Source organism: Sylvia atricapilla, chromosome 2 (assembly GCF_009819655.1).
Source record: "Sylvia atricapilla isolate bSylAtr1 chromosome 2, bSylAtr1.pri, whole genome shotgun sequence".
NCBI classification, from domain to species: domain Eukaryota; kingdom Metazoa; phylum Chordata; class Aves; order Passeriformes; family Sylviidae; genus Sylvia; species Sylvia atricapilla.
This window is the reverse complement of record NC_089141.1, coordinates 63,806,241-63,820,247: the sequence shown is the minus strand read 5'-3', so window position 1 is coordinate 63,820,247 and position 14,007 is coordinate 63,806,241. Positions and strand designations below refer to the sequence as shown.

Here is a 14,007-nt window from a genome sequence, read left to right as displayed (position 1 = left end):
ATTAGAGGTAATTGCCAGTATACCTTTTTTTAAAGATGTTGTTAAAATAATGGACATTTAATAGGAACTTGCAGGGAAATGAAGAGAATATGAGTATGCATGTTTTTAAATACTGGGTTTCTGTAAAAAGCAGTGTCCCTGGACATTTTATGTATTTATCTAAAAGATGAGATTTTTCTCATTTTCATAAGAAGAAGCATGACAGTATTCTGAATATTCAGTTAAACAAAGCACTTATATCAATCAATAGATCCAGTTTTACATGTTCTGAACAGATAAATATTTTTCTGCTGGGACAGATGAGAAGTATAAGTTGCCATAAATGAGAAGTGTTTAAACCTCTTTTGCCTTCTCTGTTGAAATTCTCTGACATATTTATTTGTGAAATGCAGTACTGCTGACTTCTGTGCTGCCACTTTATACCAGATGCCAAGCATGCCTGGTCAACCTCATCTGCTTGCCAGCACTCTGGGAATGAGGGTATGGGACAGGTTATGAGTTGCTGAATGAATGACAGCTGACGAGTGTTGCTCAGACACATTACCATATATTCATTTTCTTTTTGGGCATCTGATTCAGGCTGTCAGCAGACAAGAACACGTGACATGTGACAAGGTAGCAGGAGCATTAATACTCCAGCCCCCATAATTGAAACATGGCTAGATACAGACTTCTTGAAAACACCAACTTTTTGGGTTTTTTTCCTGAAGAGAATGAGTTATTAACTGAACTCAGACCAAGGAAAATAGTGTGAATATAATGCAGTTCCAGGTATTAACATAAACCCTTCATCTTCAGAGAATTACAAGTTACCAGCTGTGCTCTTATCAAAAACTCCCTTCTTACTACTGTTACGCTTACAAAAGAGGAGTGCTGTTATTTTAGATGGCAATGAAGAAAACGCTAGTATTGTTGATATTCCTTATTTTTAAATCACCTTAAATCCCCAAATAATAGATTCTTTTCAACTTTCATGAAACATGTCCAGAGGATTATTAATACAAATCATATGGCTCTTGAAAAGATCCAATAAAATATAGCAAAATGCAATTGTTATATTGTCTATGATGTTTTTTCTCTGCATTTTGCAGTAGCCATATGGAGGCAGTTACAGGGAGGCATAGGCAGCACAAAAATAAGTATGCATACTGTGGATGCATTGCCTGGTGTATTGCTTTTATCAGTAGAGATGTGCATATTTATGTCCATAATTTTGAAAATGTGAGGTTTAGTCTGCAATACATTCATTATGCTGCCCTAAAGTCCAGTCCCTAATTGGAAGTTTGATGTTAATCAGGAATTTAGCATAGACTGAAAATACTTGGCTTGATCATTTGATTCAGCATATATTTAGGAAAGCTGGATATATGACCTGAGAGGCAGCTTCTGAGCCAACACAATAAAGGAGATTAACTGGTTGGTTTTGTGAATGTTGGGGTTTGATTTCCTAACTGAATACCCCTTCATTGCATAGATGATCATGGACACCCCTCAAAGTGACTTTGGAAGAAGCTGTGGATGACTCTTGTGAACCTATAGGGAAAAACATTTGCAGAACCCTCTCCATACATATATGCATATAAGCAGTTCTCATAGAATTGCTACAAAGCCAAGAAACATTCTTTTTAGCACTCAGTATTGCCTGGCTGATGGAGTGGAGTTAGCAGAGTACTAATTGGGATGTTTGACATGAACCAGTGAAATACATTTATATTTTTTCAGCATCCAAAGCACAGATGGCCTTACTCTGCATCCGATTCCTGCCAGTAGCATATAAGGATCTTTAAAAAAGAAATGATGGGCATATTTCTTACAATTAAAAATTGCAGGTTATAAAATTGTAAAGTGCCTTCTTTTTATACTAATAGATTACTAAAAATGCAATAAAAATATTTAGGAATATTTAGAATACCTTTTTAACAAGCATTTCATCTGACAATAATTTAATGTTAAGGAATTTAGTGTTAAGTTCTTAATTTTTTCAGAGTTAATGAATGTTACTGTCAGGTGTTGAAGATATATGTGTTTTATGATTATCAAGTATAAACAGAATCATCTCTGACTGTCGCATTCCTTCTTTTTTCCTGATCATTCAATGCATTTTAAAAAATTGTTTTAAAAAATCTGTGAGTAAACAGGATACTTTTTATTATGGAGGCAGAGAAACCATGTAATTTTGTATTGCATGTTATGTGTTATGATGCCAAACTACACAGAACAGAAATACCACTGGCATTTCAACATTCCATTATATGATAAAATTTGTTTGTTTAAAAATAGGAATGATAATTTATTCTTAAATATTGTGAAATCCTTGGAATAAATAAATTAGCCAATACTGTTTGACCCAGCCCTAATCAGTAATAGGCTGCAAAATAAGATAAAGGTTATTAAAATAATCCTTTTATTGAAAGAGAAAATTAGATAAGTTGTGCTGATTGACTCTGAGGCCCTCCTAGGGACATGTAAAATGAAGAATAAACTCAACTTGATCTAGTCCAAAAAGCCTGAAGAAATCCTCACAGCTGGAACATCACCACTAATTACATTTTTGTTCTTTGAATATATATTGCCAGCTCTTTCTGTTCATTTTTAGTGATGCTATACCCATAATTCCTTAACAAACTAAAATATGTGATCTTTACAGAATGTATTTATAATAATAATATATATGCTTTGACAGCTGTAAATTTCACTTATATTCAACTAAAATTCTTGAAATACCTCAAGAATTACTTGTGCAATATCTGTTGTACATAAAAAATAACAGTTTAGCAGTTTTGTTTATTTCTTTTTGAGTCAGTGTAAATTTTTTGCTCATTTCTTTTTGAGTCAGTATAAATTTTTTGCTCCAGGGTAATGTTTCTCCTCCCCTCCTTCACCTCATAATCCCACTCCTATTATTCCTTTCCAAAGTGTCCTTCCCTATATTCTCAACTTTCAATTTCCTCATTTCTTGATTACTCCCTGTCTTTTGTCAAGCCCTCTCTGTTTCCAACCCTCCATGTCTTTATTCCAGCCAGGAATATGTTCCTTTTTTTCCCCCCCTCTATGCTTATAGATAAGTTGGCTTACAAGCTATCAGCATGGAAGGGGTACTGCTGAACCTTGGAGGAAGAGTGATCCCAAAAGTTTTGTTCAAGAAGTGATTCTCCATCTGGCTCTAATTTGCCATTATGGAGGCAATTCCAACTGCAGTATGATCAATGATCCTGTAGTGAAGAATGATCTGCAGAGACTGCATGTTCTTTAAAAGGATTAAAAAAATACTGGAAATTTATTAATTGATTTTTTTTCCAAAAAGGAAAAGCATCAAGTTAGTACATTAATTTTTCAGTGGTTAAAATCTCAGAGAATTGTCAGGAAATACAAGTTTTACTGTTGGGGGGAAAGTCCTGCATATAAACCTACCTCCAGAGTAAACACATAAAACTAAATTCTTATGTCCTTTTATTCCTGTGTAGTTCTTTGCATCAAGTAAAGGTGTGCATATTTGGAAGCCATGGCACTTGGGAAAATGGTCCACTATGGTAGACTTGATACATAGATGAATTAATTCTCTAAGACCTACTTGCACAAGCATATGAGACTGCATCAGGTGCAAAGCCATTTTGCGTGAAGTGCGCATCCAAGAAACTTAGCAGCTGTGACCCTTTCCATGTAGGTTTTTAACTTTTTAGTTATATTTCATTATTAGAGAGCTGCTAGTCCCAAAGTCCTTAGGCAAACATACTGATCCAAGAAGCAGAAATCAGTGGACAGCATTTGCAATGATGTTATTAACTGTGAGAGCACCAGCCTCTCTGAAATGTTACAGAAACATTAACCAGTCAGTCAGTCAATTTGATATTCCTTCCTGATTTCCAGCTGGCACAGTTGCAAATGTTTTAATTTCAGAGTATTTGGATATCTTGGAAAACTGTTTGTATAAAAAGTAAATAAATTGTAAATCTAAAAAAAATTAAAAAGAGTCATAGATATATATATAACTCCAGTTAAAAAAAATATATACAACTTGTCTAAGATATATATGCATATTTTTATAAGAGTTTTGTAAGAGTTTTAGTACATTCCTTTTAAAGTTGGTAACATCCTTCACAGTCATCTTGCATTGCCCTCAGTTACATGCAGGGTTAATCTTGAATCACCAAATCTATAAAGCAGTGAAATTGTATGAGAATTGCTCAAGAGAATTTTATTTATTTGTTTGTTTGTTTCTCTGTTTTTATCTGCCTGAAATTGTTAAACATTTTAATTGAAAATATGGGAGCCCCTGTTCTTTTCTGTTTATATAAATCAAGAATTACGGATCAATTAAAACAGAAAAGCTTCTCACACTTGAAACCTCTAACAGCAAGGAAGGTGAAATATAAAGCTTTGTACTAAAGAGTGTTTGACAATGTAAACTCAAATAATATTGAGCCACATGGAATAGATCGTTTATACAATGTAGAAAAAATGTATGCACCAGATATAAGGTAATAAAAAGTGGAAGAGAATCCTCTTTCACCATTCAAATGGTAAGAGTGAGCCTGTGTTTGGAAAAAATGCACGTGGGATATTTTGCAGAGAACAGAAAAGCCTCAAGATGCATTGAAAAAAAAAAAAAAGACATGATTACAGAATGGCAGTAATCTGTATAGTATTTTTTTTCAGCCAGCTATTATTGCTTGCTTTCAAATCCTGGCAATATCAATATTTTCCGGTTTGATTGGTTACTGGGCTGAACTTATCCCACTTGCTTTTAGGAACAAAGACAAGAGAATGGCTACCTCTATTCATCTATTATTGTTTAAATAGCTGTCACAGCTTCCAGGATGTCTGTTTCTATGTTATCTGGTGAAAGAATAAAATAGAATGGCCACAAACCAAATACAGTGAAATATGTTTGTTGTATTTGGCCCAAACCAGCTGCTGTTTACAGATAAAATCTGGTTTAAACAAAACCAGGTGAATTTTGGAAATTGAGGAACAATGGATGGAGTGGTTGTAGCATTTACAAATATTTTATAGATACGTGTTACATCCAGACTTGCCTGTTATGGTGATTTAGTTCATATGTCAAGACACATATTCATCTCTGCCCAGACACTGTAGAGGCTTGGGTAACAGCTTGTCCTATCCATGTTTATTTGTTAATTTATAGCATCTCAGTTCCCAGCAAAAACCTAGGCAGGCCCGGACACTTCTTTGTTCTGCCTTGTCCTTTCTTTTTTTTCCCCTCTTTCTTTTCATTGTTGTGCTCCCCACTCTGACAATGGAGTTATAGATTGACCCTATTTCCCCTTTTGCCCTGACTTCTCTTCTAGCACTTCCTTTGATGTGCTTAGACTGAAAATACCAAATCTCTGTTTCCCAGCAAGGGTTCATCATTTTGCAGCACAGCTCTGCCAGTAGTGTAAGAGGAATATTAGTAGTTCCTTTACAGCAGTTCAAAAGACGTTAGGCTAATGATTATTTGAAAACAAATGATATCTCATCATTTAGAGAAAAGAGGACTTGTGCAGGAATTTAGTATTTTTAAATGTTTTAAAGGCAATAGGTCGTATTATTTTGCTACTGAGATATGTGGTTATGTTTTAATTGGCTGTGTTTATAATGTGGTTTTTCTAAAAAATGCATTTTTTTAAGATTCACTCAATCATTGCTTATCTCACATCCACAAATATCCACGCTTCCTGTGTATAATATGTATATTTGCTCTGTTTGAAACATACTCACACTCAAAGTTTATTTCACATGGGACATCAAGAAAACAAAGTCAAATTAGTCTGACTTTTTTTTTTCTGAGTTGATATTTCATTAAAGTAAGTTCAGAGTAAGTTCATCTCTCTAGTCCTACCCATCAGTGTAAATTTGTTTCTGTTATTTATTACAACATAATGGATGTTACTTTGAATTCATATTGTTCTAATTTTTTGAGTTTCTTTGCCTATTGCAAAACCATGCCACACATTGTTAAAAAATTCTTCGCAAAATTCATGTGTTGAGCATGCACAAAGTACAGCAAGCATAACATTGAATTAATTGTAGAGTAGTAATACAGTAAAAAATTGATCCCTTGCTTAAATTGTATTACAAGATCTGTGTTAGGAGCTTTCTGTATCTCAGCAATTGCATGGAAGAGCAGTTTTTTAGCTAATTAAGGCTTACAGAATTTTTAAGTGGGTCAGTTTTATCTAGTATATCTTAAAATATTTTGACAATTTGAGACCTAAAATATCAGTAAGAGTCTGAGTAGTCTTAGAAAGTAGGAGGTCATTGATCCATTTTCCTGGCAAACCTAGAGGAAAATGATGTCTTTTCAGTTTCCTTTCTCGCTTATATGAATCAACTTCGCCATGCATACATACTAGTGATCCAACTCTTTCCTGCTGTATCATGCAAGAGCAATACCTTAACTGCATCCACTGCTACAAAGAAGTCTCTACCCAAAAAAGCTTAAGGATGTAACATGGAAGAGGCTTTTTAATATATTATTATTATTATTATTATTATTATTATTATTATTATTTTATTTGGGGTAAAAATCATTTGAGGAAGCCATATTTTCAGTAGAGGAGAAAAGTTTTCAGCCATGCAATAATGTTATGTACTGTTTATAAATATAATGTGTAACTAGTTTTGTTTAAGTTTTGGCTTGTTTCTTTTGTTAATGAAAGCATAACAATGCTGGCAGCAGTTAGGAAAAAACATTTGCTAATGATTTTTCACACTAGAATAGGTGTGGAGAAGTTAAACGAAGACAGTTTTCAATACCAGGAATATATATTATTTTTTTTTTTTCTAATGAAGTGTTGCGTATTTCTATAATATTTTGAAAGTTGGAAAGAAAATACTCATATTTAGGGGCAAATTTTAGTGTGTTACTTCAAAAAGACTACAGAGATATCCATGCTACTGTGGGGTAGCATGAGGGCAGAGGATACATCCACATACTACATTTTTCAGAGCCTGCTTTGAATCTCAGTAAGGTAGATAAGAAATGGTTCAGAGATCTAGAGCCAGTTTTTTCTCAGCACTTTGTAATGTGACTGGAAAACTTAAATATAACTAAGAAAATCCTTTATGACTCTGAATGGTCTGAAGGTTTCTGTGGTCACTATTAATTCCTTTCAGTAACCTTAACTTGGAAAGCTTTTGAATGATGGCTTGATGAGAAAGCATCAAGCTTTTGTGGCATGAATTGTGACAAACAGGGCATAAGGAACAGGGTCTTACTCCTTGTGTAGTCTGTCTTCAGCCTGAGCCACAGGGAAGTAGCAAGAACAGCCCCCAGTACAGGATCTCCCCAAAAGCAGATCTTTCCAAATGAGGTGGTCATCTTAGGTTTCTCTTACAGTCACCAGGCACTTCTGGAGGAAGATTTACCTCTTCCTGCAGTAGATGCATGTGAGAGTTCAGATGGACGAGTACCTTAAAATGGCATCTGCTTCTTTCCGTTGGCTATAAAAGCCCTGGGTGGTACCAGCCCAGCAGCAGATGTCCAAATGCCTGTTTGGGTAGTTCTGTGCAAGGGCATAGTAGGAAAAGCTATTACTTTAGCACTGTAAATATGACCAGCATGACAGACCTGGTGAGGAGATGGGACAAGAAATCTGTACCTGAGTGTAGTTAATATAGGTTGCTTCCTTCTGTAGGAATGGTGATGGGGACTGTTGGAATGAACGGGGACTTTGAGTTATGGATGTCCCATCCTGAGGTCATCAACATTTCAACCTTTTGTTATTGCAGATGTCAATTTTCATGGTCCTAGACCGTGTCTACTTAGGAAAATACTTCATTAAAAAAAAATACTTGCCTTGTACTGAGATACATCAACATGTGTCAGTTAATGACTGAGTCCTTGGTAAGAAGAGTATGTATATACGTATCTATATATATATGTATATGTATAGATAGTTTTCATTTTGAAGAATTCAGATTAACATCTGGTGCAAAGAAATTGACCTAAATTTCTATATCATATTAACAGTAGCCTAAAAATATTCCAAAAAGTTAAAAAAAAAAAAAAAAAAAAAGACAAATGAGGTTATTGAAGCTTCTATTAATTCTAGGAGGTTTATTTTCTTTTTCCCAGTTCTTAATCTGTTCACAGATTATCTGTGAAACTTTAATCTTAGAAGTCTTCAAGCTCTGCAAGTTTTTTTTCCCATTGTGATGTAAGAAATGATCAGATCTGATTGTTACAAAGATTCCACTAAGGAGTTCAGCACTTATTGTTAGAAGAACAATATGTTCCATGCTTAAAAAAATTAGGCCAATGACTGTTACTGTGTGGTTAATTTCACATACATTAAACATGTTCAGAGCATGTTTTAATTGTAGCAACTAGGTGCATTTTTTTGATGAAAAATGTGTTAAAGAGCTTTTCTTGGTGTTGCAAAATCTTCTGAGCTGTAAGTGAAACCATTAAGGGTGGAAAGGGTTAATTGTATGGGAAGCCTCATATTCAAATACTTCTCATATACAAAATATATGTCATGCTAGAAAATATTCTATTGTCAATCCAAATAGAACACAAACTAAAATGAGATAATTGGGAAGGTGCCCATAAAGTCAGCCTGAATATATTATCACAAGTATATGTGAGATAATATTTGTTTTAAAAAGATTCTATGGCACTGTAAACTCAGTCTCATTAGAGACTGCATTTAAAAGGCTTATAAAGTTACTCATTAATGTTATCTTGTTGTATCTCCACAGCTTTTTCATTAAAGAAAATTCAGCAGAAAGCATTTTCTCCTGATAGCAGGAACCAATTTGCAATAAATGTTCTGGAAACCACTAGGGAAGCCATTACTGAGGTCTAATAAAAACAGACAAGCGTAACTTGTTCTATATTTTTGTTTCAATCACATACAGATGAGACCCCGCTCTCCACACCAACCGCAAGAGACAGCCTTGACAAACTTTCTCTAACTGGGCATGGGCAACCACTACCTCCGGGTTTTCCATCTCCTTTTCTATTCCCTGATGGATTGTCCTCCATAGAGACCCTTCTGACTAACATCCAGGTAGGCCTTTTTTGTAGATCAGCTTAAAGGGATGGAGAGGAGCCAGTTTTGTCTAAATTAATAAAACCATTCTAGCTTAATCAGTTTGTAAGATTATTTGGATCAACTGATTTACTGAAACTTTCTTGTAATTTAGGTTTTAAAGGAACCACAGCAAACAGCTGAATTTAGAAGCTGTCAGATACAGTACATAAAAATACAGATTGTATATTAAACCAGAGCAGAAAATTCAATGTAAATTACATTGGTGTGTTTAACAGCATTTGTCTTCAGTGCTCTTTTTATTACAAGTTAATGAAATGTATTTTACTGTTTAACTTTATCTCATTTACTAAACAGAGAAAGAGTTCTTTAATAAATAGTTATTTCAAATTGCTAGAGTGGCATGGTGGAAATTATATTTAAAGCTATTTGAAATGTGTCTCTCATAAAACCATTTACAAAAAGCACTTATTTTATAAATAAACTCATTTCACTTAAAGTACTGTCTTCAAAGAGTAGACTTCAAAGGGTATTTCCTAATTTTATACAGATTTCCTATTTGGTAGTCTCAATGTCTGTTGTGTGTTCAGTAAAGCTGTGTTCAAATATTATTTATAGCATACACTATGTATAGCTTGAAGCCAAATTGCTAGTGTTTCATATTAGACTAAATAAATATCTTTTTGTCCAAAAATTCGGTTATCTTGTGTTCCCCACATGCAAATTTTGCAACAATATGGTTGTATATTGCACTCAGAAGGAAAATGATAGTGCCAGAAATAATCAGCCATATTGCATATTCCAGAGAAGCCTTGTCTGGGCATCTACCAACTTCTAATTTGTCACCATATATTTCCTGCTCATTCCTGTAAACACATAAAATCAACTGTATTCTATCCAGCACAGGCTATGACAGAGCAGGGCCAAATCCTGCTCACTTTACTGTCTGAAGCAATCTCATTAAAGTTTATGGCACTTCAAAATTGTTTTATGAAAAGTATATGAGCCATTCATTAGTTGTGTTTTGAGGTCTAATAATGGGAAAATACTGCTATTTAAAAAGTAAGTATTACTATCTCTGTCTGGTCTGAAAAAGAATATTTATGACGACTTCTCAGACTTAGTATCTTAAATATTAAACCATGAACCAAGATAATTTGATAGCAGTATTTTTTTAGCATATCTGCTTCAATCTGTAAAGATTATAATTTTTTTTAAGGCAGAAATACAGTTAGTAAATTTTTAGCTGTGCATACATGTACAGATAAGTTTCTTAGTAATTTTTTTGACAAATGTCTGCACTCAGTGTCTCTAGACAGCAACCTAATGAGCAAAGCATTTAGCATCAACAGGTTAGCTAATCTTGTGATTGAATTTGAGAGTGCTGCACTACTTCAGGATAAATGACCAGGATTAATTTTCCAAGAATGCATTCAGTTTTGTTTTACAGAAAATGTGAATGTGAAATTCAGTCGTTAGGGTTTTTTTTTTAAAAATTCTAGCCTTACCTGGACTGAAAAGATAAAATAAAAGGCAATATCATAAACAAACCAGATGCCGTTTTATGCCTTCTTTTGTAGTGCTTTTAAATATCCTGCTCCTTACCTTGAAATTCCACATCATTACAAATCATCTATTAGTGTAAAGTGGTGGGACATAAGTCCTTCTGGATTTTTTCAGTATGTCCCCACATCACAATACACGTTTTTCACAGATTTCTAGGAATCCTTTCATAACAGTATATGAAAGGCATTTCCCTCCCTCTCCCCTGCTCCAAGTTCAACTTTTATCAGGATAACATTAGAAATCTGCTTCATAAAATAAAAAATAACTGAAATTAGTTGATTTTCCCATCTGTGTAGGAAAAGTTGACTTTAACAGCAGTAGAGTATACTACAATATCGTATGGACAGTAGTGGCAATTTTGTTATCAACGCCATTTAAAATGGTTTCCATATTATTATTTCATTGCTATTGCAATGAAAGGGGGTTACCCCATACCCACCAATGAGTTAGATACTGTGCTGCTGACACTCCCAGAACAGTGTTTTAGGTATTTGATTACAAGTTCAAATTTGTTGATGGTGTCTGTGGAAAGAGGCTATTCTGTACCATGGTTCCTGATTGCAGTGTAATTTGTGACTTTGCTAGGAAATGCATAAGCAGCACCTGAAACCCGTGATGCATTTATTACCTGAATTAGAAGGACTCTCTTCACTGAGTAAATGGCTCCTTGCTGTCCTTTGGACCTGATATGTTTTGTGTCCCTTTCAGCAGAGATGTGGTTTCCATAGGGAGGTGGAGCAGTGTGATCCCTCACTGTTCTCTGGTTGCAGCAGTGGAGCAGGTCTAACTTCCTCAAAGAGATTGCCAACGGCTTCATGAGTGGATTTGGTAAACACTGCTCTTTTTCCCCCAGGGTCATTCATGCTGAAAATAGGCATGTGTCCTTTCACTGAAAGGGTATATATCTACTTGTGAAATGCAAGTCCTCATTTTTTGTAAGGTCATGGGTCTGGAGAGCGCCCACAACATACCACACGTTGTGCTGGAGGTAGCAGATGTATCATCCCCACATTTTAGGGATGTGATCATGACAGAAATATACAGGCAAGGAGCTTCCGGCTACGCCAATATGCATGGACTTCATGGTGGATGTCTTTGCCATGATGCCCTTCTGTATATTCAGTTGTGTGAGGTGCAGGATCTGGAAGATCTGAATAATACAGACTTCGTGGCCTCCAAAACAGCTTGCAGAGAATGCCCTGGTTTAAACAGAAACAAGAACAGGATTTAGGGTGTTGTACGGGCACTAGGAGCTCTAATTTTTACCTCTGACAGGGTAAAAAGGATCCTAAATCTTGTCATTGGGACAGTGCTTTTTTGGGTATGCGAACAAAATTTCTAAAGATTTTGTTATTTGAAAACAAATGTGCTTTAAGTCCTCGAGATGCTGATGAACTCAGGGGAATTTGTTGCCTAACTTTAATTGTTTTAGAAGTCTGAGCCATTTTTTAGAGCACAAACGAGTCTCTTTCTTCTATCCATACTAAAGTTAAGTGGATGGCCCCTGATCATGAATTCATAATTCTAGGCAAACATTAAGCAAGCCTATTTGCTTCTGCTGTCACCAGTATGTCTTTCTGTATACCATATATATGGGATTTTCTTACTTCTCCATAAATACTTTTTTAAGCCAAATACAATGTTTAATTATTTGTACATTTACAGTGGAGATAATAACAATGTACAATACTCGGAATAACCAGCATTGTTCTTGCTAGAGACTGCTGAAATACAAATAATAAGCTCTAAAAAATAAAATTAGGCAAATACACACATTAAAGAAGGAAAAAGATTGGGAATATATTTTCTTATTTGGATTTATATCTGCACATCTAAAAGGAAGGGAAAGTAAATTTTCCCAGAGAACTTAAATCAAGTGCTACGTCTGTTTTTTCACAGAGTGTATTTGTAGATTTATTCTGGATTAAATGCTGTAAGTCTAAGTGCAGTTGCAGGGAGGATGAAAGGTGGGGGAAAGTGAGTCAGAGCAAAATGCTGTGTATGTGCTAGTGAGAAGGCTAAAGATGTCTCCATACCCCTCACATGAGTTTACCTTTTTGAGTCATGCCCTGATTATGCCAAAGTATGTTACAGCCACGGCCTTTCACGATGCTTCAATATTCTTGGGTAATAGTAATGTTCTTTCAAGCTTTTAGAGTCTGAATCTCTACTGTCCCTGAACTGAATGTCCATTAATATCTAAGGGTTGCATTAATATCTAAAGGTTGATATAGTTGCACCATGATAGCTGTATTTTTGTATCAAGTTTGTATTATATTGACACGTTTTTATTGCTAAATATTTTTAAAGAGATACATGAAATAATTTGGAAGTTTGATATTAGTAATTGATTCCATTGATATTAATAAAAGCAGTGTATAGTTACAAACTATATCCCCCTTTGGAAACAAAGAAAACTGTTAGCTTTATTGCTGTGAGTCTCCTGCACTGTTACTATCTATGTCTAAATAGTAAGGGAAAAAACAGTGCAAACAGTGGATAAAGTAAAAAAAGTCCCAGTTTTACTTCATGTTATTTTATCTGTCTTCTGCTAAAATTCAAGAGAATGAATTTATTTTTCACAGAAAGTATGAATGACAAATATAGTTGTGTCATATGCCTTTTTCTGTGGTAAAGTATGCAACCTGAGATATTAAAAAATTTTTTCTCAGGAGTCATCTCTAGAGGTATTCTAACTGTGTTGTGTTGCTCACAGTCACTGCTCAGTTATAAATAGCAGATATTCAAAAATTAATGTGTGAAATTGACTAGAATTGTATGTATATATATTTTTTTTCCCTAGAGCTTTTCACTAGATACTTTTAATGATGACAGTGTACAAATTATATATATTTTCTTGACTAAAAGAGAAGGAATGACATTTGAAGTGTTTTCACCATGAATAGCTAATACCGCAGAAAGAAGCCCCTGAGCTACAACCCTCTGGAAGCCAGGAGTTTTGACTAGGAAAACTTCCTAATGTGCATGCCCTGATCTTCTAGTTTTCCTTTTTCACTCAATGTGGGCAGTTGTTGGAAACAGGATATGATCTTCTAGATAGAATGTCAGACTAATTAGCAAGGTCATTTTGATGTCACATATAAATGTATTGCCAACTAAATTCTGTTAGGTGGAACACACACTTATAGATGCAGCTAGAAAGAGAAGGAGCTTCTATACACCTTCCCCTCCACCCCTTTCAAAGCAGGCAACACATTATTTGCATAATTTAAAAATAGTGATGAATAATACTGGTTTTAAGACTGGGTTGAGATTTGATATATGTTTAGGTTCTGTAGGATCATGAAGCTGCCTTTATATGATGGTATTCTCAGATCAAAGGATGGGAAGAAACACATCTATCAACTTAGCCTTGTGTTTGGGACAGTTCTAAAGGATTTGTCAGTGAAAAATACTAAAAAAAGTAAAGTAAACAAATCTG

General features: G+C 34.7%; 1 protein-coding gene across 5 annotated transcripts in view; it reads left to right on the top strand.

Annotated features, from left to right (window-relative positions):
* The window catches only part of DACH1 (dachshund family transcription factor 1), a 355,298-nt gene that overhangs the window by 295,576 nt on the left and 45,715 nt on the right, over window positions 1-14,007 (top strand). For all 5 annotated transcript variants that reach the window (XM_066313379.1, XM_066313376.1, XM_066313378.1 and 2 more), the window contains one exon: window positions 8,866-9,017. In XM_066313379.1, the coding sequence (XP_066169476.1) occupies window positions 8,866-9,017 (152 nt within the window). The remainder of the gene's footprint in view (window positions 1-8,865; window positions 9,018-14,007) is intronic.